Source organism: Sander vitreus, chromosome 23 (genome assembly GCF_031162955.1).
Source record: "Sander vitreus isolate 19-12246 chromosome 23, sanVit1, whole genome shotgun sequence".
NCBI classification, from domain to species: domain Eukaryota; kingdom Metazoa; phylum Chordata; class Actinopteri; order Perciformes; family Percidae; genus Sander; species Sander vitreus.
In genome coordinates, this window is record NC_135877.1 from 7145068 (window position 1) to 7169987 (window position 24920).

The 24920-nt window shown below is 40.3% G+C and overlaps 2 protein-coding genes across 2 annotated transcripts; one reads left to right on the top strand and one right to left on the bottom strand.

The window, feature by feature from the left end:
- Positions 1-12784: 12784 nt before the first annotated feature.
- atp23 (ATP23 metallopeptidase and ATP synthase assembly factor homolog) lies at positions 12785-16315 on the bottom strand. The gene is made up of 6 exons (XM_078281571.1): positions 16065-16315; positions 15782-15827; positions 14899-14980; positions 14661-14798; positions 13588-13671; positions 12785-13493 (listed from the first exon to the last, which is right to left on the bottom strand). The coding sequence occupies exons 1-6, from the start codon at positions 16210-16212 to the stop codon at positions 13290-13292; spliced, it is 702 nt and encodes a 233-aa protein (XP_078137697.1). The 5' UTR covers positions 16213-16315; the 3' UTR covers positions 12785-13289.
- A 601-nt stretch (positions 16316-16916) lies between these two features.
- On the top strand, positions 16917-24473 carry rpap3 (RNA polymerase II associated protein 3). Its single transcript, XM_078281570.1, has 17 exons — positions 16917-17058; positions 17277-17437; positions 17536-17700; positions 17793-17903; positions 17996-18123; positions 18243-18364; positions 18448-18518; positions 18610-18744; positions 19148-19275; positions 19362-19483; positions 19918-19988; positions 20163-20255; positions 21109-21308; positions 21855-22041; positions 22455-22552; positions 22663-22763; positions 22865-24473. The coding sequence occupies exons 2-17, from the start codon at positions 17285-17287 to the stop codon at positions 22948-22950; spliced, it is 1971 nt and encodes a 656-aa protein (XP_078137696.1). The 5' UTR covers positions 16917-17058; positions 17277-17284; the 3' UTR covers positions 22951-24473.
- Positions 24474-24920: the final 447 nt, after the last annotated feature.

The window sequence follows — 24920 nt, forward strand, 5'->3', positions numbered from 1 at the left end:
TATGCCACTGTTGTACAAATTGGTCTCTGTGGCTCTTCTGCAAGGGATTTGTCACTGTAAGATTGCTTTGATCTGTGCAAATTGGTGGGTTTAGAAAGAAGCCTTCATTTTTCAATTCTTAGGTACTGACACCAAAACCTGACATTAGCTGTTGATGTTTTAGATTGCCGAAGCATTTTCTACTATGGCCAAAATAGCTATGGAAATTTTGAACATACAGGGACAATAGCCGCCTGAGCATAGAGAGAGAGTATACATAGGACTGCGTAGAGTAGACACATAATGCAGTCTCATCCAAGGTCTCCAAAGAACTGCATTCCACTTTCAGACATTAATGCGACTCATTTTCCTTCCCACCAGTGACTTTCTTCTCAGTCCCAGATGGTCCTCCGTTGAGTTCTTGAAAGTCCTGGCAGGCAAACATACATCAAAAGGCGAATTCCACGTCTTTTTAAAGTGTTGTAATTACCAGTGGGAAAGCAGCACATATGTGGCGCACACTGCATCAATCATACAGTAACACCTGATTTTAATCACCTCGCCACGGCTGCAGTGATCGTTTTGACACCCACAAAATCACTGAGAGCTAAGAGGAAAAGTGGGATATTAAAAACTGTAATTTTCAGAGAAAAAGCACGACGGCCACCAGCTCTCATAGTTTTCATTAACTGGCAAAACACCCTCACATGAATCCATTGTTTTATTTTCCTTCCCTGCAGTGAATTTGAAAAATACGTTTTTATTCAACACCACAAATAAAAACACAAACATTTAATTCAGCTTCAGGGGAGAAGTTCTGCATTCTCAGACTTGACCACAATGAAATGGTTTTCGACCACTGTTTATCTGTAAATTGTGGTGTTTTTGCATTACACTTCCCAAAAATCTGTCAAAGCTGTGTTTCTGGCCACCTTGTGAATGTAAATCCATATTCATTCTCCTTTTAGCTTTGTTTGGGTCTCCACCAACTCCCAAGGGAAATATCTGACTCTTAAGCTGCTACATGCTCCACTATGTTCACCAGCTAGTTGCTAACTTGTGTGTCTGTTGGTTGTTGCTTTTTAGAGCAGCTCTAAGTTTTTATTGGATCAAATGGCTCAAATTGTGATAATACCTATATTGATCATTTTGGGGTGTTTGTGACACTCAGAAAAATATATTTATTTCCATTATTGATTGAGTTTTCTAACAACCCAGATCAGCTTCTAACCCTAAAAAATAAAATAATTCCGGGATTATATAATGTATAGGCTACCTTCTTCTCCTTGCTATCACTTCAACTTTCACTATCTGGGTTTTCATCCCTAATGGCATTTTATCCTGCAGCCCCTGGCTTATTGTCTTTGGCCCTCACCCACCACAGCGTAAGTCACCGAGCCTCACCATGCTGTATGGGACATGTTTCTGGTCAGTGACTCATGCAACATGTTGAACCATGTGAAACCACAGCTTTGTGCCCTTGTGTTAGTCTGCCAGGAGGCCTACAGTACTGTCAGAGCATGCCTTACAAGCCGTTTCCATGCTCTCTCTCAGCGAGCAAACTTGCAAACAGCTGCGTTTTCCATCAGAAGTGGTTTCTGGAGATGTTTTTTTCCCCCCTGTCATCCTGAGGGAGGAGGGGGTAGGGACGGAGGGGAGTGACAGGATCAGGGGGATTGGGAGGCAAGGCTGCAGATAAAAGTGAGATGTGCTTCGTACTTAGCGGTATGGTCCATGCACACGTTTATTAGCAACAAAGTCTTGAATCGTGCAGACTAAGATTTACTGCCGGTGGAGACAAGTTGAAGAAGGTCGCCATGGCCTGTGGGGCAAACCCAATCAGAGTGTTTTCTTAACTAATGAACTGTGAGATGAGTCACTTAAACTCACATTAAAAGAACGACTTTTTGCGTAAGGAAGGTTTGTCTTGTTCTGACTTCAGGTTCAGTCTTAAATGTGTGCAGTTTGTCAACTTCATGGGGGCTTTGAAAAGAAAACACATCATTCATTCTACTGTACAGCCACACCTCCAATACACTGTGTGTGTATTCACTCTACCACACAAGCACAAGTATGTAAATACAAGATTTAATTTGTGTTTACATTGTGATACTGTTGTCAGTTCCTGAGGTTAATTTACAGGTTAATAAATTGGATTAAGGCCAGTGTAATGTCAAGTTTTACCCAGAGGGCTTCATGACTGAAACAGGATGCAGCATCAGAGTGACCTCTAGTGGTTCCTTGTTTGGATTTGGGAAGAGGAAGCTGTTATTTTCTCCAATGTAAAGCACCCGAGCAGGGTTTGAAACCAGGACAATTCACATATAAAAAATATGCTATGACACACATTGCCAGTTACCAGTCACAAAATATTAAATTTGTGTGTGATTGCAATAACTTGCAGTGACAAAATACACAAGAGAAACATGTTTTGTTGGCCTGAACCACAATGCACATATTTGCATTGGTAAATTTGACGATAAAAAAGGAGTCTGACCGGCTTATCTCTGCAAGCGGACTGCTTTTGTAATATGCAAATAACTCACTTCACTTTGGCTCCTCTCTTTATTCAAGTCACCAAAGTTCACTTGAAGATCAAGATGTTTCTCGTATGACTATGTGAGATAACTAGAGTGTGTTCAGGTTATATTCTCTGTGTGTTTACTCGTTAATTGACCGCTGGCTCAGGCCGTAAAGAGTGCCCGAGCCAATAGCTGATCAATAGTGTCGGGTGCGTTGTTAAAAAACTAGATATCGGGCTGATCCTGCCTCGCCCGCACGGTGAATAATGAGTGTGATGTGCGGTGAAGATACAGGGTCAGAGACGTCCTCACCCTCCTGAATAATGAACCCCATGCTGAGGTACCGCCGGCGCAGGTTAACTCAGGGGAAAGATAATTAGACAGAATGCAGCAAAGGTTCAAATGTGTTCTCATTTAGATTTAAAGTTCTGCTCTGATGATCAATGGCAACACTGAGACATTAGTTTGTTTATGTTTTTGCTCTTCTCAGGGCCCAAACACTTGCTTGGTACCATGAATCAAACCTGGCTAGATCAAAATCTCTAACATGTCTAATTAACCAAGGGCTATGTGCGTTATGTGACCTTTAGTCTCGCATTGCCAGACTTTCCTTCACAGTGCTGCGGAGGAGGGTCCGGCTGGTCTACACAGCATTTCAAAGATGGGAGAAAATAATAAGGGACTGTTCTTTATTTAATTAAGGGTCCACCGGAGGAGTTCTGTGGCCTCTAACCTAAAAAGACTTGACCCTCCCTTCACCAGTAATAATTTTTCTATGACCCTTTCTATGAATAATTTGAAAAAGAGGCATGACCCTCCCCTTGCATGCAAGTTCACACTTAACAAAGAAATACAGATGCCATTTGGTTTTTACAGCCGTGACATACAGGCGTTAACCTCTGCTTTCTCATCTTACACATCACACTTCTCTGTTATGGTGTGGTGGCCATTTCAGTAGATTTACTCACTAACATTGTTGTGGAAACACAATAAGCATGGAAACTAAATGCACACTTCATGCATTACTGCATTACTTCAAATACTAAGTTCCTCCTCTAGTAAACTAGTAGTCACATGAAATAAAACAATAAAACATTGAGACCATTCAGCAAAGGACACTGGGAAATAACCAATTCAACACTGGTTGCTATGGACTTGTCACTAGGCTTCGTCATTGTATATTTTAGCACATAGGTAATGCTTATTTTTAAAGCAGATTTTAAATTACATTGTAACAATTTAACAATTCGCCCTTATGAAATCCAATCGCGGCACGGCTGTTTTGGAACGCAATAGACAGACGCTTAAACTAAAATGTAACGGTGAACAATCGGTGTTGGACCTACAGTCTGTTGAGATGCCTCTCCAAACTCACCATAAAACGTTAAGACACGTTAAGAAAAAAGATCCGTATTTTGCCGTAATCCAATGACAGGAAAAAAAGTAATCCACAGCGATCAGTAGATCCACAGAAAGGGTCACGGTGTATCCAGCAAGGACTATAGGAGCGTCACATTCACCAGCCAGCTCCAAACAGGTGAACGAGGCCTCTCCACTTCGCCGTTTAAACAAAGTGGAATAAACGCATAAAGTCCAAATCTACACAAAACCCGCAATCAATTAGTAAGCTGACATCACATTTATATACATGGCATTTAGGAAACCTTTATTGCAACGTTGGCACGGCAAGATGTCCAGATAGTGCAACAGTAAGTTTCGTTTTTTGCGTCCTGCTGCTCCCATCGTCAGCCAGGTAATATATTTTTTACTAAAGCAGTATATGAAACTGATGTATTACCTACCACCGTTTAGTTGTTTTGTGTTATTTAAAATATTTATAAAATATCTGGTCATGCCAGACGTAATTATTCCACTCATTTTTTAAACAATGCAAATACCCGTTTGAGCCACCAGGGGGGCAGTGCTCCTCCTGCCCCCCCCAGCAAACTCCACGTATGCGGTCAGACCCATCTGCTAGGGGGCCGAGACTGAGAGCTACATGGATAAATATGCACCAAACAAGCCACTTTGAAATGTTGCTCTTTTCATGAATAAAAAAGTTGGGTGACCCCCCCCCCAGACTTTAAAATGTTGGGTGACCCTCCCCTCAACAAAGAATAAAAAGACATGACCCTCCCCTATTTTCCTCCGGTGGTCCATTCCATAAATACCAAACGGTCCCTAATAATAATAATAATACATTTAATTTGTATAGCACTTTTTGAAGGACTCAAAGTCGCATGAAAAACGTGCTCTGGTTTATTGGCATTTCTTTAAACCAATCACAATCGCCTTGGGCGGTGCTGAGCACCGCACGGAGCCCCGGTGCCGCTGCACAATAGCCTCGGGAAGGAACTTGATTTGGCGGAACATGTATACGTTCAAAAGTTGTTTTAGTCGTGCAACAGAAAACTCAGATTGGACAGATAGTCTAGCTAGCTGTCTGGATTTACCCTGCAGAGACCTGAGGAGCAGGTAACCATAGTCCTCAGAAATCCACTGGAGTTTAGAATGCCAACACAAAGAAAGCAGAAGGTAATGGGCATCCGGCCTAAGTGAGAGACATCAGGCGAAATTTCCGGCGGCAACGGAGCAATTCCGGAAGTGGAACGTCGTAGATATAGGCTATGTGGCCTTGGTTCATAACCTGGGCTGCTTGTAACTGGACAGTTTGAACCTATAATGTGATTTTAGTCGTTGTATACAAGGCAAGAATGTAATGTGTTTTATCTGGTGCACATGTATTTATTATTTGTATTTGTATTTTTTATGTTTATGTGCTCATGTTAGGATGCCTATTATTGCTTTTCAGGGAGCCTATTGTAGCATCTGGCCAGGGACTGCAGATGAAAACTAGCCTTTTTGCTAATTCTGGCATATTTACAGAAATGTTTATTAATATGCACCGTCCCTGTCAAATAAACATGAAATTAAACATCAAAAATCAAAGAATCAAAAATACACTGACAAGACTGAGTTTGACCAAAGAAATTCAAAAGTAGGTGTACTTGTAGCCAAGGCTTGTAGCTCAGCATCCATGTTGCTAAAGGACAACCTGGCAGCTCAACGGCTCAAACCTCTTGACCTGCCAGTTACAGGACAGTAGGGCTATTTCTACTCTCTAGCCCACTCTGCTGTCCCAATTATTATCTACTGTGTCAGAGACAGGCAAATATCAGCCAAAAAAAAGGCCTCAATCCTCCCCTCACACAGGTCCTCAGTGAAGACATGGTAATCCCATCGGTTGTGAGTTGTTCAGGTTCAGTTGCTCCACCGCTGCTAGAACTGAACCGTGACAAAGCCGCCAGATTGGAGGAGCGTTATCTGGACTTGCGACGCAAGAGATGGGACGAGAGGTCAAACTAAATTGGCTCACCAGAGATGGGAAGTCGACCCTTCAGGCAATCTCCCGCTTCTCCCTTCAATGAATTGGGAGTCCCAGAGAATACCGACCACATCTCACAAATGGGGCGGATAGGAGAACGAGGTGATCCGCTGATGTCCTTGGGAGTTTCGAATGACAAAGAATTCAAAAGCAGGAGAGATTTTGGTCTCAGGGTTAGACCCAAGCCCAGTGTCCAAACCACTTGTCCGACCTCTTGGACTAACAGGCTCATTCTTATGATGTGGGGTTCATTTTTTTTTTTGCCCCAGCACCAAAATGACTTGCAGAGAAAACATCTTAACTGAATCGCCAGACTCTTTCCTCTTGAATGCAATTCTGTTGTTGTTGTTTTATCTCACTTAAAAACTACAGCCATTGTTAGCTAACAAGTTTGCCATATCAACCTTATAATGTTGTGTTAACGTTGATTGTGCTGCAACAAAGTGGCAGGTTTAAGCTATCCAAATCTGTCACTTCAACCTGGGGCAATTATTATGTTTGTTTATCAAGTTTGCATCTTGTACTATGTGTGCCAGCGCTAAGTGCTACTGTGACTACCAGTGGTGGTTTTCTCTAAAAAGATCCAAAGTGTGTCAAGGTTCATCAGCCACAATTTCACCTCTGAACATACATTGATACTGGATTAATAATTACCCAAGCACATTAATTCTGTGTTGTGCTCTGCTCTTTTCTCTCCAGTTTCACTCAGGTTCAGGTTGGTCTTACATTCTGTTGTGTTCTGTTACTTCATGTTTGCTGTTATCTTGTTTCATTTCCATTGTTTGTCTCCCCCTCTGTTTGGTTCTACTCTATCTCTTCTGTTTGCATGTATTGTATTGTTGTAAGTTATTGTAAGACCTGAAAAAATGTTAAATTCTGATTGTTTGTCTTGCAACATTGTTGATTGTTCGAGATAAATAAATAAATGAAATGAAATAAATTAAATTGGTTTCAGTTTTCTTATGTTTGTTAAAATTATCTTGTCTTTTTCTGTTGTGTCCTGACTTTCTTTACATATTATTCGCAGCTTTCAATTCACAGAGTTTGACTGAATTACTTTCAACATGACCCACAATACTTGTCAAGGTTAGCAGAGCTGGCTGTTGGGATGTATTAATGAGCCTGTGCCTTTAGGGAGAGCTAATAAAAAGAAAAACAGCCCTGCTCTTACCCCAGGACATTGTCCAGCGGTTGTTATGTTAATCACTTAGGCCTAATTAATACCATGCATATCATTAGCAAAATGGAGATTCAAATGCCAGCATGCGTTAATTACTATTGTAGAAGTCATCTACATTTCTGCGGTTAATGTTAACCATCTGCCAGTGCTCATTTATTTTTAGGTTAAGTTTTCAGAAATAATGGCGCAGGAGAAATAGTATATATATAACAGATATAATGTCATCTAATTACATCACTTTGTTAAACAATATTCACATTACCCGGATTGGTCGACATGTGTTTCAGTGATTTTATTTTATGCGTTTTTGAAGTTTGACTGTGCAGGAAAACCTGCACTTCACTCGTATACAGGATGTTTAGCAGTATCAGAATGATCTACTGCGTGAGAATGCGTGTATGTGTGTGTTTCAGGGGGATTTCCTGACATAATCTCCACTCCTTTCATTGCTAATAAACATCATTCAGTGTGCCACAAATCCCTCGACTTACTGTTGTTTTTGAGACAACGTGGGAAAAGGCCACATAACTTAACTCACCACCTCCTTTCCTTATCTATTTGACTTTAAATGACTGAAAACATCACGGCCACACATGACAAAGACTGTCAGAGCCACAACAAACCTGATACCTCAATCTATATTTTCTGAAAAGCACAACGATTTCATTAGCACTAATCTTAACATAGGCCAGACTTTATCAGTTACTCACATACGGTAGAGTTGTGCTGTCCCGTCGACATAAAGCCTATCCTTAATAAATAACTATTTGAACTAGTTAACTGCTCGTAACCATTTGTACGTGGAGGATCGTCAAACATAAACCTGTTTGCCAACAGTGGATTTAGATTTTCTCTCTATACTCTGTCATGGTGAAATGTTCTAATCAGCTCGCCATCACATTTTCCCTCCAGGGTTTCTTTCTTCAGCCGCCATATGACGAGGTCACAACCTATTGAACTACCTGTTTGTGAAGGGTATTGAGTGTTGTGCTTCTTTAGACTGTTTTTATTGCTAAAGACTAGATATTGACCAACTTCCTTACCCTTTTACACAATTGGACGCACCATTGCATTTTTATTGTGCAACCCTGCATGTGTGGTTGAATGACAATAAATTAACCTTGAACTTTGGCCCAGACAGTATTATAGATCCTGTCATACAGGCTGTCAGAGCAGACAGGAATGGTTCTATAAATGTATTATACTGTTTCTCTGTTAGGAACTTGAAGTGGAATTCAATCTGCAGAATGTTGCATATTGACTCATTTGGGAGTCAAAGTGTAAGTGTCACGACTCCAGACGTCACGTAGTCATGTTCATATTTTGTGTTCTGTTCCTTATGCCGCATCACTAACTCTCCTGTTGTTTCAGATTCCACCACTCCCTACTGCTCTGCATTAATCCCGGTCCCGCCATTTCTGTGGTTAAAAAAATAAAAAAATAGTTTTAAGGTAAAGTGTTAACAGTGAGGTCTGTAGATTATCCAGAGGTAAGTGAGTTTTTTTGTGATCTGGGTCAACCAACTGTTGTGTCATATTTATGTCTTTAGTTAAGTATGCTAGCGTGTAATTATATTTCATTTGTTATTATGCTTGATATAGCCAAACCTGCCCTCAGACTGAACCCTGTGGCTCTATATATCACTTGTTAGGGAAAGTGGAGGTTGTGGTTTAAACATGGTGCGCTGACCTTAAGCCGAAAGAGGAACTGCGCACAAACTGTCAACATAGCTGATAGGTGTCGTAGACATCTCACATGTGTTATATTGAGATTGGCCAAGTACAGATGCACAGACTTCTCTTTCTAGAGGGAAAGTCTGCACACTATGACACGTGTTGGTCAGTCAGTCTCTGAGCCACCTTGTGTGTTACAGTGCTATGTTCTTTAGGCTGAAACTATTAAAATCTATGTATGATCAATATCTTTTGAGTTTTTTTCTTTTAGATGTTACTTTGCTTTACATTTTATTTGTTTTCAGTCCAGTTTATGGTTTAAATTAGAGGAGCAACTTGTTTTAATGTTACTCAAACCAGTCAGTAAATGTTTATGAAGTCTTTATGGACTGGAAGAGTCAATAGCATTTCCATTGGGTGTTGTTTTTCCAATCCATCCAAATATGAACTTTATGGTTTCCTCTGTAGATCAGCATTGACTTAATAAGGTTTAGAGGGTATGACTCAAATTTTGTTTCATATGTATTCTCATGATCTGCCCAAGATCTTCTTCGCTGTCTGTGTTTTGTTTCTTTTTGTAAAAAAGAAAAAAAGTTTGAAGAAATCTTAAGAACAGGGGTAAAAATGAAACACCATGGTATGGTTTACATTTTGTACTGCTGTGTGATTTTTATTTAAATTTTTTTTTAATCCTTGTTGCTAAATAAATAGACCAAGACAACTTTGGTCTCAACATATATGTCTTCACCCCTCATCAGAACTTCCACCCAACCAACCATTAATTCAGTTTAGAAATGGCTTTGCTTTGAGAGAGTTGTGTTTAAATTACACAAAATTATACAAAGATGATCTCTGCCAACTTTAAACACCTCCTTAATTAATCCTCAACTTGCATACATAATTAATTGATATACATGCCCCCCCCCGCCCCCCCAAAAGTCTCAAACAGTGCTTCCATGCTGGGGAAGTTAATTGTCAGGTTGGAAGGTTCGCCTCCAGAGGATTTGTGCTGTGAATTCTAATGATTTCAACTGTTCCCTGCACTGTGTCAGTGTCGCCTGTTAACTACCTTATTAATGATATCACACCCCAAAGTACCACATGCACAGTATTAAGTACAATAAATGCTATCCGTTGGCATGGATACGCACTGGTCGTCGATGGATTTAAATAAAAAAGTATATCATTTAATTAAAGTACTGATAATAATACTCAGTCTACTAGTCTAGGGCCAATATAGCTACTTCAACTTTTACAACTGCTGCTTTTACAAGGCTAAACTGCTAATTCTGCTAGCACTTCTACTAATAGCTTACTGAAAAGCTTTTTCGTGTTATGTTTATTCTCCTCATTCTGGATATTTATCCTCATATATCTGTGTTCAGATATGATGTCAGCTGATAAAACAAGGTTCACGGTGGTTTAGATATGCACTCTTGTCCTCAATCTGCTAAATATGATTGTTCTCCTCAGGCTAAAGAACAGGCGACTGGACTCAATATATTTTCTTTGTTCAAGTGTTTCCCCAGAGTGCTGGAGATGGGACAGAAAAATGGCCATCTTGGCCAAAGGATGCCATGATCACCAGCTTTTTCCCCAGGTCTGCTTCTTTCTTTCCAACATGTTCATTACAAAGTCCTTGAGAAGCAAATGTGTGTATCATACGTTTTTCCCCCGAAGCTCATTACTTACTTTTCATTTTTCTAAAAAAAAAGATGCGTTGTGCAAAAACATGCATGGTCTTCTTCATAAAATAAGGCTGGAAATACTAATATCTCAGGACAGCTAAATAATTCAGCAGTCACTTATTATCAACTCCACCCCGTGAAGAGCAGACACCTTAAAACTTCACAAAGGCACATGGGTGTCCTCGCACTTGATCGCCTCTACAACTAAATCTGGCATTATTCTAATTAATGAGATGAGTTCATTAGTGCTCTCTGGGTTAATGTGTTGTCCTACAGCAGATTAGTGAAGGGATTTCAGTGCTGCTGGAGCATCCTAATTAGATCACAGTGGGTGCTGCCTGCTTAAATAGATGGAATAATGAAAGTCGTCACTCTTCGCAGTGGCAAACTTCATTACTGCGCCATATCTCTGCTCATAAAAGGCCCAACATTCACCTGGAACAGGACTCAATGAAATGGATTCAATTATATGTATCAATAAAACAGTAACAGTGCTTTCTTTTCAAGTTTGGATTGGATGTTCTGAGGATTATTGACCAAAACTGCCATCCAAAGGACTGAGATAGTACTGCAGCCATGAATGAGGAAACTATTGCTGCTCCACAATAAGCAACTGGGGTATTGGTAATGTTGTCAAATCAAATGGATGTTGCAGAGATACATTGCTATAACTACATTTCTTTGCTTGAACATACACTTAAGTGTTTCTGATGTACTGTCTCCTTTAGTAAAAAGCACGTTTCTTTGTATCCTGCTGCATACAAAAAATGTAATTATACTTATAAGCTGCGCTACTCAATATGTTTGTGTTAAATAACTATATGTGATTTGAACCGACAGAGAATTATGAATTGATATTGCTCTACAGAGCGTTTTAGTATCTTTTAGGTAATTGTTTCAGTATGCTACCTGCTCAGCGCCAAATGGCAGACGAAGCTAGCTAGTAGTAGCAACTAGCTAGTAGCTTGTGAAGAAAGTGAAGCATTTGCCAGCTAAAGAGGCAGATATTCCTCTCAGGAGTTGGTAGAGACCAAAACAGAGCTAAAAGAGAGGTAATATCACTATCATTCATTATATGGCCTGAAACACAACTCCAAATGAATGCTAATGTTGATCCGTGTTTGCTGGATGTTTAAATAGCAAGAGTTTGCTAACATATTCGCTGTAAGACATTTATAAATTGATATGTGTTGACAGTTTGTTGCACTTAAAGTTGTCTCCCAAATACACTTTGTTATATTGTTAGGAAAAGAGATTATTAAATTAAAAAGGCAGGGCCGTAGCTATCATTGAGGGCACTGAAGTTATATCCTCTGTAGTTGTTAGCAACTTAGCATTTTTAGCAACCTGGAGGAAGTTATCATTCTTTTATTCAAAATGTTAACATGGTGGTTATTTTAACAGCTAATTCCATTCCATTATTTTTTTTACACTGAATATATTTCTATGAGATTAAATGCGGGTTTGTTCCAAGGACTTGTCTCTGTATTTCTTAAACCCTGGCTACAGTCCTGAACTCAGTACGAGAGCATTAAATGAAACTTACAAATTCACAACCTTGTTCAGCATGTCTAATTGTATCAAATGTGTTTTGTAGCTGGCATTTGATATGTGCACAATTCCAGCAGTAATTCTTTTGTTTTGTATGATTTCTTTATTTAGCCTACTTGGGTGTATGACAGTTCACAAATCCAAATATCATTCCCTCCTTTTGTTTTCTTGTGTTTGTCTCATATTAATCCCACTGCCTCGAAGCGGTTTATCATTTTCTCTGTTAAGCTTCTAAAATTAACCTAATCTTCTTTGCTCGTCATCCCACCCACTCTCCTTGTTGTTCAAGCCCACACTCATCTTGCGTTCTTGTAGTGTATTCTAAGAGGAGACTGTTGAGATAAGTGGCATATTACACTCCAACAGCAGACACACAAAGTGACTTTGTGATTATGATGCAGAGGGTGTTGTCTTTTAGATAGGCAGAAGAGGAGGAAGGGAGGGAGGGGGATTATGAGGCTAATTCCCTTATAACTTCTCCCCTCATTAATCTCTGCGGAGGGATACGAGATTCTTTAAATGCTAATGTCCAATAAAGATGTCAGCGGTGACATTTTACAGTTGCGGCGCAGATGTGAACAAAGTTGACTGTATTGTTGTGGAAGAACTTTTCTCACTTTACTCATATTACTTGCCTCACATGTTAATTTGAAGAATCCTCTCTCGGGATTAGACATAAATGTGTTATAATTATCAATGTGCATACATATGCTTCTTTGGCAAGTCATGAATTCAAAAACTTTGTGCCAAGGTCGAACATAACCCCATAACTTAATTTTTCAGAGGAATCAAACTTTAATTCAAACACAAGTTAATTCCGTTTAATTGAAGCACTATCAGCTCTATTTACAAGAAATGAGTGGAGGTCAATGTGGCAACAAGATGAAGAGCAAACAGTCAGAGAAATACACCCCTGTTTGTCATCAACAGACTTTAACAGCAAACACTGATGGACAAAAATGAAATCCTGTATTTCCTTAAAAGCACCCATTGATCAAATAAAAACTAATGACAAATAAGTGACTGGGGCCTCGTCTAATAATTTACCCTCACAGCAAATTTACTCCTTTCAATCCCTTTATACAGAATTAGTATAAAAATGAAGGTAGAACATGAAATGTACTGTATCTTCCTGTTCCAAGGACAAATCATCATTCTCTGAAAATCCCTTCTGAAAGGCTTTGATCGTTTTCGACACACTGTCATTCTGTTGAGGCTTTTATGTTGACCCGGGCCCTGGCGCTGCCAAGCTTCTATCAGCATCGCCGCCAGTCACAGCACCCTTGGGAGTTAAATGAGAATGTGACGACACTAAAGGTTTGCATAATATCGATCTCTGTTCTCATAATCTCTGTAGGCAAAGCCAGCATCCTTCTTGCCGTGCGGGATTCGTCCAAACGGTTCGTGGTCGTTGAAACACGTGTGAAAGACTTCATCCACTATTTTCTCCGCCTCCTCACGGCTAATTTTCCTCACAGCTAGGATGGATCGAAGGGCACGGCCTCTGACGCACTCCTGTCCCAGGAAAAACCATGATGTGTGAAGTGTTAGATTATAGACACAAACCTGACCTGCTAGTAAAAAGGTACATTTATCCCAGTGCAGGTACCTGATGATGCTGCTTCAAGCCGAAGTTGAATCTGGATACTTCATTGCTAAAGGAGCAGTCTCCGCTGAGGTTAGCTGCCCGAATCTGAAATAATGACACAGAAATGTCTTTGGATAATCAGCATACAAAACTTTAAGGTTGGCAGGACAATGATATTTTTGTCTGAAAGTTTAATGAAAACATGGGGACAAACATTCCAACAATGCAGTTAGAGGAGAAAATGCGACGTGGATGACCCCCCCCCTTTCTCAGGTCCTAATCATATGCTAACATCCTTTTTGTGAGGAAACATATCAAAGAGTGAAAGAAAACTGCAATCTTAAAGTGATTTCAAAGGATAAGTCTGGTCATGCTGTAAATACTCACTAGACTCGAGCATCAAATGTGTATCAATCCTCTGCTGAAAATAGTTCCCAACAAATGCAGTATTTACTCCTGTATAAGTAACATCTGGTAAAAACTACAGTGCCCAGCTGTTTTTAGGAAACTAGTTTCTTCAAGAAAGTAGAATCTCGCATTGCCAGACCTTCATCCACAGCAATCCCTGCCCAATGGTCCTAAAACGTCCCAGTTAGATAGTAAATGCCGTAGACATATTCTTTGTAAATCTTTACAATCATTACCCTAAAGAACAAAGCAGGCCTGATTTATTGCACAATCCAAATTTCCTTAAAAACTTACACACATTTTCAGTGTGTGGCTTGCTAGCTCCAATGTGTTGTCGTTTCCCGAAGCGAAGGGATTTTGATAACAGCACCACAGACAGTGGAAGGTTATGGGCAAGATGTTAGGCTATACTTCCATTAATCCAGACTAAAGAAAGTGTATATTTGTTACCTGCTTTTAAAGATTTATATTACATACATACATATTATTGCCATATTAAAGTGCTCATATTATGCTTTTTGGCTTTTTCCTTTATTGTGTTATATATCTTTTTTGTGCACATCATAGGTTTACAAAGTGAAAAAGCACAAAGTCCAGCCCAAGGGGACTTACAATCTCCAACAGAAAACACTGTACTGTTCGATACCCAATCCTAACTGCACAAAAATGCACACATTGGGACTCACCTCAGAACAAGCTAGATGTCTGAAGTTGTTGAACCAGTCCACGTGGGCGCGGCAGTGGTCAAAGGCATGAATGAGCTCATGTGTGACCACTCGGTTCATGTGGGACTGCTGGTGGATGTTGTTCTGACACAAAACGATCTGCAAACAAATTCAAATCACCATTACGTTGAGCAGTAACATTCTTTTACCCCATCAGAACCAGCTTTTATCTTTATTGCTGCAAAGATCTCTTTCTTACTTGAGAAGACTCTGCGTCAAAGCCACCGCTGACCGTCCCGTCACAGTCCTCACACGAGAAATGGCGCTCTTTCAACACTTTGCTGTGTTGAGAGGAGAAAGTAAACTTAGTTTGTTTTATATATAAAGTATACAAACCCAGTTTAAATTTAAATTCTGTTAAAAATGTTGTAAAAGTGTCAAAAGGTGTCAATAGCCGCTTTCCGACCAAGTAGTTACCCTGCCTTGAAGTAGGAGCTGAAAGAGTTACAGGAACTGCGGCCAGAGGGACTTAAAAATCCCGTCGGAACACGAGAAAAAAAGGGTTCTAGGAATTTTAGTTCTAGGAACTGCAAAAATCCCTCCGGTAGGAAAGCGGCTAATGAAGTTAAGAGAGGAAAACTGGTGGAAATGATCACGTAAAAGTGGAACATGGAATATCAACTAGGAATTTGAATTTTGGTGCATATGTACTAGATGCCCTAAAAACCAAACATAAAAGAACACATTACATTTAATTTGAGATAATTAGTTTGCTCCATCTAGAAAGCAATATTAAGGCTAAGCCTGTAAAACATTATTTCATTTAATGAATGATATTATTTCTGTTACCTTGCTTATTTGGGTATAGATATGGAATTATATTTTGTTTGTAAGTTTGACCTATGAGATGAGCATTTTTCTGCTTAGTGATTTTTGTTTGATACTTGAGAAGTTTTGCTTCACAAAAGAAAAATAGGCACAAAAGATAATTCTATACCATAATAGCAGTAGTAGCATTTGCAACACTAATCTGTTAAGAAGGTCTGTGTAAACAGTCCCAGGCTTTTTGCAGTGATGCGAGTATTACAGTGGAAGGTCAACAATGATAAACACACGTACGTTTTATATTAAATGATACGTACCATCCGGAACTTCTCATGGCACTGAGGAGGAGTTTGGCATACGGACCTGAGAGGAGCACAGGAACCAGTTAGAGCTAAATGGAGTTAGCTTTCAATCAATGACAGAAACCACTGCTAGCTACATCATAAAGCTACATGCTATACTCTCTGACAGCAGGGTTAAAACGTTAACATTGCACGGGTATTTCAAATCACAAACACATTTGACAGAAAGCTCATGGTCAGACAAGATATCGGCCGTTCACTACTGATATGACATTCATTAGCCGGCTACAGCGCTTACTAGTTTCCATTGCGAAGTGCAACATAACCTGACACTTGTGGTTGAAAGTGAACAGGCTCTGCGCGATGGATTTCCCCCTGTTATTCCCCGTGTTTCTCTCCGGGAATAAATTGTATCCATATTCCTCCTCTTGTTTAGACTGGTCCATTGTAGGAAATGTTATCAACAATTTGGAAATGTATGCATGAATCCCCTGGTTAGCTAGCTAGGTCATCACTGTTTTGTAGATCACGTGGTCGCAAAAGGTCAAAGGTAATGAACGGGAATATTTATTTGTAATTTGATTGGTAGCTCTTTTATACATAAACAAGTCAGGACATATATTTCGCTTTAATCTAATATAAAAAACTAAAATGCTTTTTTTTTTTCAACGCAGTTTTGTTAGAGACTAGTATACGGTATAGATCATCGATTCAGAACGTATATGCAAGTCGTCAACGTCAACTCCCAGTCGCAGTTTCCATTCATAGGTTCCCAGTGCACTGTCTGTAGGCAAATTCTCAAGCTGTAGACCAGTTTCTAACATAAAAAAAGGCAAATGGGCCCAGGGGCGACCTTTTATGTGTATATATATTTGTTTTATATTGTTAAATAGTTTGGTTTGTTTTGAGGGGAAAGGCTAGCCTACTTTAACAGTGGGCTGTACCAGGTAAATTACATTAGAAACCACGACAATGCTAACGTCAATTGTCCACGAATAAAACTGACACCGTAGTTTAACGTTAGTTTCCTTTTCGGTCGGTTGTTTGCAGACTTTTACAAACTGACAAGCGAATAACATTTATTTGTAGTAAGTAATCGGTTTGTAACAGACGATCTTTGGTTACGCCCTGCGCATGCTCATTCAGCAGCGCAAAGGCTGCTGGTACTCGGCTGTCATGGCTCCGAACGTAAACAGAAAGCTGTGAATAACGACACATGCTGTTGTAGTATTTAGCCGAATTAACTGCAGCTACATTTATCTGTATTTATCAGCCGGAGAAACAAGCGCCAGGTACTTTACGAGGTTCACGTAGCTACAGAGTCACTTACATCTATTTGATTTGCTCTCAATGTTTGGTATTTTTGCTAGCTAAAGCTAGCTAGCTGTTAGCCGCAAAAGCATGACAGCGTGATTCTCGAGTTTTCCTCTTGGCTGCAACACCGACTTCAAGGCTACAACTACAGCAACACGTGTTAAGAATCTCTCCAAAACAAATGTCTGTTTCACAGGGAATAACATGTCCGGGGGAAACAAAGCCATTGAGTTACAGCTTCAGATGCGGCAAAATGCGGAGGATCTGCAGCGCTTCATGACGGAGCTGGGGAGCTGGGAGGAAGACATCAAGAAGAAGGACGAGGAGCTGAGGACGGGAGGACTTCCGGAGGCCCAGGTTTCCCCCCCCCTGCTGTACACATCCATCCATCTCTGGAGCAGGTAATGTTCTGGATGATCTTCAGGTATCAGCAGCGTGTTGTCTCTTTGTTGTAGAAGAAGCTCCCACCTGTGCGCAACAAAGACTACAAAACAAAGATGAGGGAAAGGAAGAAGAAGAAGAAGGAGCCAACAGGCAATGGTGACGCAAAGGCAGAGGAGCCCAGTGAAGCCTCGAGGATAAAAGCATACGACTATAGATCATGGGACAAGTTTGACGTGGTAGCTAATGCATTCTTATAACATATACTGAACATGATGAACGGTGAAGTCGCGGAGCAGTTAACTAAATATGTGTGATTCTGTGGTCGCAGGACAAAGCTTTGACAGAGATGGATAAGGAGGAAAGTCCTGCAGAGTCAAATGAGTCCGACTCTGAGGAAGCTACAGCTGATCAGGAGAAAGCGCTGGCTGAGAAAGAAAAGGTAAATACTGTATGAGAAGTACTGCCATGTAAATAACTAAAGAGAAGAATAAAGTACCCTTTCCTAAAGCAGATTATACTTATTATTTTCAGGGTAACGCATTTTTCAAAGATGGGAAGTACGACGAGGCTATTGAGTGTTACACCAGAGGGATGTGTGCAGATCCTTACAACCCTGTGCTTCCCACAAACCGAGCCACCTCCTTCTTCAGACTCAAAAAGTAAATTGCAATTAAAAAAAGACGTTTTAAGTTTTGTTTCAATAAATGCAACAATGTTGTGTGCAGACCTAAAAAGATTTTGGTTTCCCTGTAAGTCATTGAGACTTTGTTCTTTGCAGGTATGCTGTGGCAGAGTCCGACTGCAACTTGGCTATAGCTCTGGACAGCAACTACTTCAAAGCGTACGCACGAAGAGGAGCAGCACGGTTCGCACTGAAGAAATATGAATCTGCATTAGAAGGTGACCAACTGGTAAAGTGACTAAATCATCTGTTTTTAACTAGAGTGCACTGAGATAACCAACCTGAACTTGTTTCTGAACAGATCATGAGATGGTTCTCAAGCTTGACCCCGGGAACGCAGAAGCACAGAATGAAGTAAAAAAAATCAAAGAGGTGAGCGTGAAAGGATCATTTTGGTTGTAGCCTCATTTCCCAAGTCGTCTTCTTCTCTTTTCATTGCCTCCCTTTCCCTGGCTGGTTTCAGACTCTCGGAGATCAGGCACCAGCCGTCTCGAGTGAAGCCGCACAGCCACAGGAGACTCCCACAGCGGACCCCGAGCAGCAGAGGCTGATGGAGGAACAGCAGAGACGACAGGAGGCGGCTTTACAAAAAGACAGAGTGAGCTTTGCCACTTATGCTGCTGCGTGCGTCCCTTTTGGACTCATTAGCTAACATGTCAGAGGCTAGTTAATTTAAAAAAAAGTGCCCAAATATCCATGTGAGGAGTCATTTTAATGTTGTAGACATTTCACTTTTGTTTTTGCCATTTAATTTGCCACTTTTTAGTTTTTAATGTGTTCTGGTTAGGGAGTAATATTTGAGAACAGGCAAAAAGGGTGAGGTGTTTAAATTGTTATTGTCACAAAAAGATTGTCACAGATATATTGACTAAAGATAATGTTGTTGTTTTTGGCACAAAGAGACATTTTTGAGTTTCTGATAGTACAACAATTTTGTGAACTACTCAAGCTGTGTTTATTTTGGAAATGGTTTTTCTAAGTTGTCTGAATGCGCCTTTCAGGGGAATGCTTATTTCAAAGAGGGGCGGTATGAAGCAGCTGTTGAGTGCTACAGCAGAGGCATGGAGGCGGACAGCATGAACGTCTTACTGCCCGCCAACAGAGCCATGGCCTTCATCAAGCTGGAGAAGTAAGCAGGACTTGTTCTTCTTCATGTTAAAGTGAAAATGCGTCTGATAAAAGAATATAAAACATGACTTTTTCTGCTTGCTGCAGGTATAAGGAGGCAGAGGAGGACTGCACCAAAGCCATTTCTCTGGACGGTACTTACTCCAAGGCTTTCCACCGTCGTGCCACCGCCAGAGTGGCTTTAGGGAAACTGGAGGAGGCCAAACAAGGTGCTGTGTAGAACAACACTGTCCTCCAAAAGCTAACAGCACCAACTACATTTTCTCTGCTTTTTTTTTTTTTTAACCCATGGAAGACCACAAAGCTGTCAGATATGTAGCTGTACTTTTCTAAATAATCTGTGTTTCTATAGTTGGTTTAATTGTTATCTTTACATGTGTAAAATTGGTCTTATTCTATTTTAAGACCGTTCCCAGCTTAGGCTCAAGTTCTGTTCATTTATAAATCAGCTTCACCTCCGCATGCAAACATTCAACATGAGTTGTCTTAAAACAAAATTGACAGAAATTAAATTAGAATTACACTGAAATAATATGAACATATTATATGTAGAGGCTAAGCTATTGCTCATTGTTATAATGTGTGTGTGTGTGTGTGTGTGTGTGTGTGTGTGTGTGTGTGTGTGTGTGTGTGTGTGTGTCAGATTTTCATGAGGTGTTGAAACTGGAACCAGGGAACAAGCAGGCCCTGAATGAGCTCCAGAAACTCCAGATTGTATGTTTTTCAGATCATCTACTCTGTTTTAACCCCCCTCTGGTTATGAGCATCATCATAAATACTTAAATTCCGATCTACAGTCATATACAGATGATTAATGGACACGTCAGGCTTTATTAGGTTTGATCTTCTACTGACTTTACTTCTGTTTTCTTATTGTCACTCTGTTAGGACGTGGCTTCCAGCGGCCTTCTCCAAACACCCAACGGCACACAGAGGAGAACAGTTCAGCCAATAGACAAACCAACACATCTGCGGTCAACTGTGAGTGCTTCCCTCATTGTAAAATGTCTTGATGTTTTGATGAAAATACTCAGCATTTTGCTACACGAGAAAGCAGTAAAGGCAGAGATTAGTAGACGTCTGATGCTATAAACAATGATGGGATCGCACTGTATTTCAGGTAAAAGGTTTAGCGTAGAAGCAGCGTTATTATGGATCCCACGCAACTTCTAGGCAAGTCCCGCCCTACGAAGCAACCCAATTGGTTAGGACAGCAGACTGGTCAGGGCATAGGACCTGAACAAATCGGGTTGCGTTACCTTGCCTAAGCATGGACGCCTGGCCAATAGTAGCGTGTGGATGCTATTGAAGGGCGGGTCCCTCCTAGAAGTTGCGTGGGTTCCATAATAACACGTAGAAGCAGGACAACATGCTGTGTTTACATTTCTGAAAAGATCCTTTAATAGATGAATCAATTTGTTGATTGACAGAAAATGAATCTATGACAATATTGACTCTTATTAGTTATTTTATTGACTTTTTAATACACTACTTAGGGCTCTAGGAAGTTGTGATTAGCACTTGTCTTTATATTTGACATTGTATATGATAAAATAAACCATGGAAAGAAGTAGACTCTTTGTTATTGAAAGTAATGTGACAGTGAATGTTGTCTTTATACAGTTTGTACTTCGATAAATAGAAAGTTTAGAGTAGCTCACTCCCCATGTTTACAGCATGATGTGTCCAGCAGGTGGCAGAATAGACAACAATATAGATTGAACATCTTTGATTCTGTCACATTGATTTTGTGGTCTCTTTACTAGAATTCAGACCAATCAGTGATCTGAAGTTTTTGGTTTTTAACTGATGCTGAGCATCTAATGCTCTTCAGAAACCTCTGAGGAGGATCGATATTGAGGAAGTGAGTGGAAAGGTGACCGTGTCCGAGACGGAGTCAGGCGGGTCCAAGTCCCTCATCCAGGAAGTGACGAGGGAGGCCGGGGACCAATCCTCTCCGCTGTCGACCTCGCCCAGCGCCAAGATGATCAAGATGGAGGAGCAAGCAGAAGTCCCCTCACACTCGTCTGAGCAGTTAGTGGCACCCACCCTTGTCTGTGAAGCACTAAATGTTGCATTATTTTGCGGAATGATGCATTGATAATTCCCACCCAGTAAACAGATGTTCGGCCTTTGCACGAGGAGTTTCAGCGTCTCCCTTCTGGAAAAGAGGTTTTAAGTTCCAAGGTGTAAAACCAAACCATATTAAAAAAAACAGCTTTGTTCCAGCGGCAATCACACTGATTAACAAGCTGTGAGAAACATTTCACAATTTGCACAGCCTGTATTTGTGTAGGCCTGTATGTTATTTATGTATTCATTCATTGGTTTTTAGATTTTGCGGTGGTCAGGTTGAAGTGTTTTCATTGGTATTTATTATATAGCCTAGCATCCTGATTAGCACTGGCGCAATTTAACCGTTTTATTTATTGTCCCATTGTATTGTTATCTATTGTCCCATTGCATGTTGTCTGTGGTGTCTGAGACTGTGTGTCATGGACGCCCTGCACTTTTTAAACTGTGCAACAAGCTTACCTACGGGTAAAAATAAAGTAACCTCAACCTGCTTCGGTTCCCCAGAGTCCCTGCTAGCAGACAGACGGAACAACCCGAGCAGGGGGAAATGGTTCCTCCTGCTGCTGAAGCATCAGTCAGCCCCTCCTCCACAGTAGATGAGCTGCCTTCTCCACCCACCAACAGCTTCAAGCTGGAGGCCGACATCCGCACCATCGGAAACCAGCCTGAAGTGATATACAGATATCTGAGGGTGAGCTGTGTTTTTGGAGATTGACAAAAAAAATCTCACTGTTCACACTGTCATGTACCGGTGATCGTGTTTGTGTGTTCAGACATCGTAATGATATGCTGTCAGCACAGCCTTGGTACTGACTTATGCAGATTAAGCCAAGTTTCCTGTCTGCAATGAAATGGGACATTTAATGCAAATTCTAGTCTGATGTCACCAGAAAACATGGCTTGAATGTGAGATCTTAAATTTGATGGACAAGCTAGTTTTGAATTACTTTTGTTTCTGAAAGAATTTACAAAATACAAAATCTACGATGAATTGAAGGAAGAAATCAGACTTGGTGCTGATTACACAACCCCAAAAAGTCAAGATCCATCCATTGTATTGTTTTAACTGAAGTTCTCCGGCTTCTTTCTGTCCTCGTCTTGCAGCAAATCAAGCCCGAGGCGTACGCAACCATTTTCCACAGCTCCCTGGAGCCTGATATTCTCAATCAGATCCTGAGGACGCTGCATGGTTTCTATATAAAGTGAGTTTTAAAAGATTCTCTGAGGAAAAAATCTAAACCTGAAACTGGTTCAGCATAGCCACGTTTACACATGTAGTATTATACCGTACGTTAACACCAGTCTTGTGCAGGAATGAAGCCCCGGCCGTCACGCTGGAGATCCTGGGGAGTCTAGCGAGCGTGAGGCGCTTCGACATGGCTGTCATGTTCCTGTCGTCCCCGGAGAAGAAAGGTTGAGTCTCTCTTTTTGATGTGCTGTCGCAGACGACTCGTGCTTTTCGCCCACACATTCCATCACATTGATAATTGTTGTTCTACTTTTCTTCCCCCTAGTGCTTAAAGAACTGTTTGACTTCCTCCACCAAGCGGAGCTGGAGGGATCATCTGTCACAGCTTTACAGAAGAAGTACGGTGTGTGACGCTGCTAATTCTATACACCTTTAGTTTCAAAACCCATAATCTAATACATAATAAATGTTCATTCACTACACTTGTGCTATGGCCCTGTGGAAATATGATGTCATCGACTTTCTGTCTTCATTGCATTTCTTTTAATTTATGGAAATTCACAGTTTAGATTTTTATTCGGAACGTGTTGCATTTTAGTATTAAGGCTGATTAAAAAAAAAAAAAAAACAGAGAACTCCAGCGTAGAGTCATGTTCCTTATGCAAAAGCTGATGTCATTATTCATCATACTTGAAAAAAATCAGCAACTTTACCGTGTAAATGTATATGTTTAACTATTTACTATTCACTGCACAACTCTTTCCATAAATGTATGAGCATGCAATGTCGAAAAATAGTTTTTGTCAGATAACTATATCTTACAGGCCCTATAACATATAGTAATATAATATAGGGGATTAACCAGAAGCCAAAGTTTAAGGATAGCTTTGGTATTTTTCAACCTGGACCCTATGTGTTTTTGTGTCTAAGTGACTGATGGGAACAACATTTTAATGAAATGAGTCCAGTAGTGACCACTGCTGCAGCCAGGAGCTGCGATACAGGCTGCCATGTAATGCGTTTGTCCACCGACAATTTCCGTCCACTAAAAGTGCTGTTTTTGCCACTGACAGGCAGGCTCAGATTATTCAAAGTGTCTTAACAACATTGTGGAAAAGATCCCTACAGGAATAGACCTTTTTGTTAAAGAGTAAGATCCACAGAAACAGCCCTGAAATTGCCATATTAGCCAAACTCACCAGACTCTATTTAAATAAACACACAGAGTCAGCATATTTTCACATGTAAATCGGTGAATTAAGGGTTTATTTTAACCAAACCAGAGGAGCAGTGGATAGACGAACCAAGACAGCTTTTGATAGTTTTATTTTGTCTCTGTCGACTTTGGATAAAGTGTGTTTTATGATGATAAAATTACTGTTTTGTTTTTTTTTACATGGAGTATGGTGGGTTTGGCTATAGTGATTTTGGGGCTGTTTCATGTTAAACAAAAAGGATCTTACTCTTTAACAAAAAGGTTGACCTCTGTAGGGATCCTTTCCATAATGTCAGCCAGCCTGTCTGTGGCAAAACAAGCACGTTTTGTAGATGGAAATTGAAGGTGTGCAATTGCCTGTTTACGTTACGTTGCACCTTGTTTCACCTTGCTTAAAACTGGACCAATTTCAGATTGTTGCTCCCATCAGTCACAGACAATGGAAGATGGGGTCCAGGTTAGAAAAAAAAACAAAGTTACCCTTTAAGAAGTGTGAATTTCTAACTTTTCCAGTATCTTTTGAATGCAGCACAAGTATGTATTGGTCTCTGTGAGTACTCTGTTCCGTTTGAATGTTCCTCCCATTCTTACAAAACAAAATGTATTGACTATACCGCCTCAGTTTGACTGGAGAGAACTGTGTGAGAGATGAGTCAGAAGTATTTTGCAAATACAGGTCTCTTTTCAGAAACTGAACAAATAAAGGTGTATTTTATAATTTGCGTGTGGGCTGTTGTTGAAGTAAAAAAACAGTTTTGAAGTCCATCATCTCAGATGTGTAACATGGGTGATGAATTGGCACTAGGCATTCAGAAAAAGTAAAGTAGTTCCTTGTTTATTAAGCATAATAGTGCATAGTGTTTGGCAAGACAAATGGAAATAACATCATGAAAGAAAACGAGATTAGCCTTGTGTAATTAAAACCTGAAAAACGTATCACTCACGCACACAATCCATATATCCTTTCTCTATATCCGTCTTAATCTTTTTCAGGGTCACATAGAGGTTGGAACCTGTCCCAGCATGGAAGTCAGGGAAACACCCTATTCAGGGCGCCAGTCCATCACAGTCACAGTAAATGATGCTTGAGCAAATACATCCTTAGTGTTATTAATAAAAAGATTACCAAACTATAACTGTAATTTAAAGATTACCAAACTAGAAC

Coding starts and splice junctions, on each gene's coding strand:
- atp23 (XM_078281571.1), bottom strand. CDS start 16,212: ATGGACCAGTCTAAACAAGAGGAGGAATATGGATACAATTTATTCCCG. Junction 14,981..15,781: donor GCCATGAGAAGTTCCGGATG/GTACGTATCATT, acceptor CTCTCAACACAG/CAAAGTGTTGAAAGAGCGCC. Junction 13,494..13,587: donor GCTTGAAGCAGCATCATCAG/GTACCTGCACTG, acceptor TTCCTGGGACAG/GAGTGCGTCAGAGGCCGTGC.
- rpap3 (XM_078281570.1), top strand. CDS start 17,285: ATGTCCGGGGGAAACAAAGCCATTGAGTTACAGCTTCAGATGCGGCAA. Junction 17,701..17,792: donor CATGGGACAAGTTTGACGTG/GTAGCTAATGCA, acceptor CTGTGGTCGCAG/GACAAAGCTTTGACAGAGAT. Junction 19,484..19,917: donor ACTGGAGGAGGCCAAACAAG/GTGCTGTGTAGA, acceptor TGTGTGTGTCAG/ATTTTCATGAGGTGTTGAAA.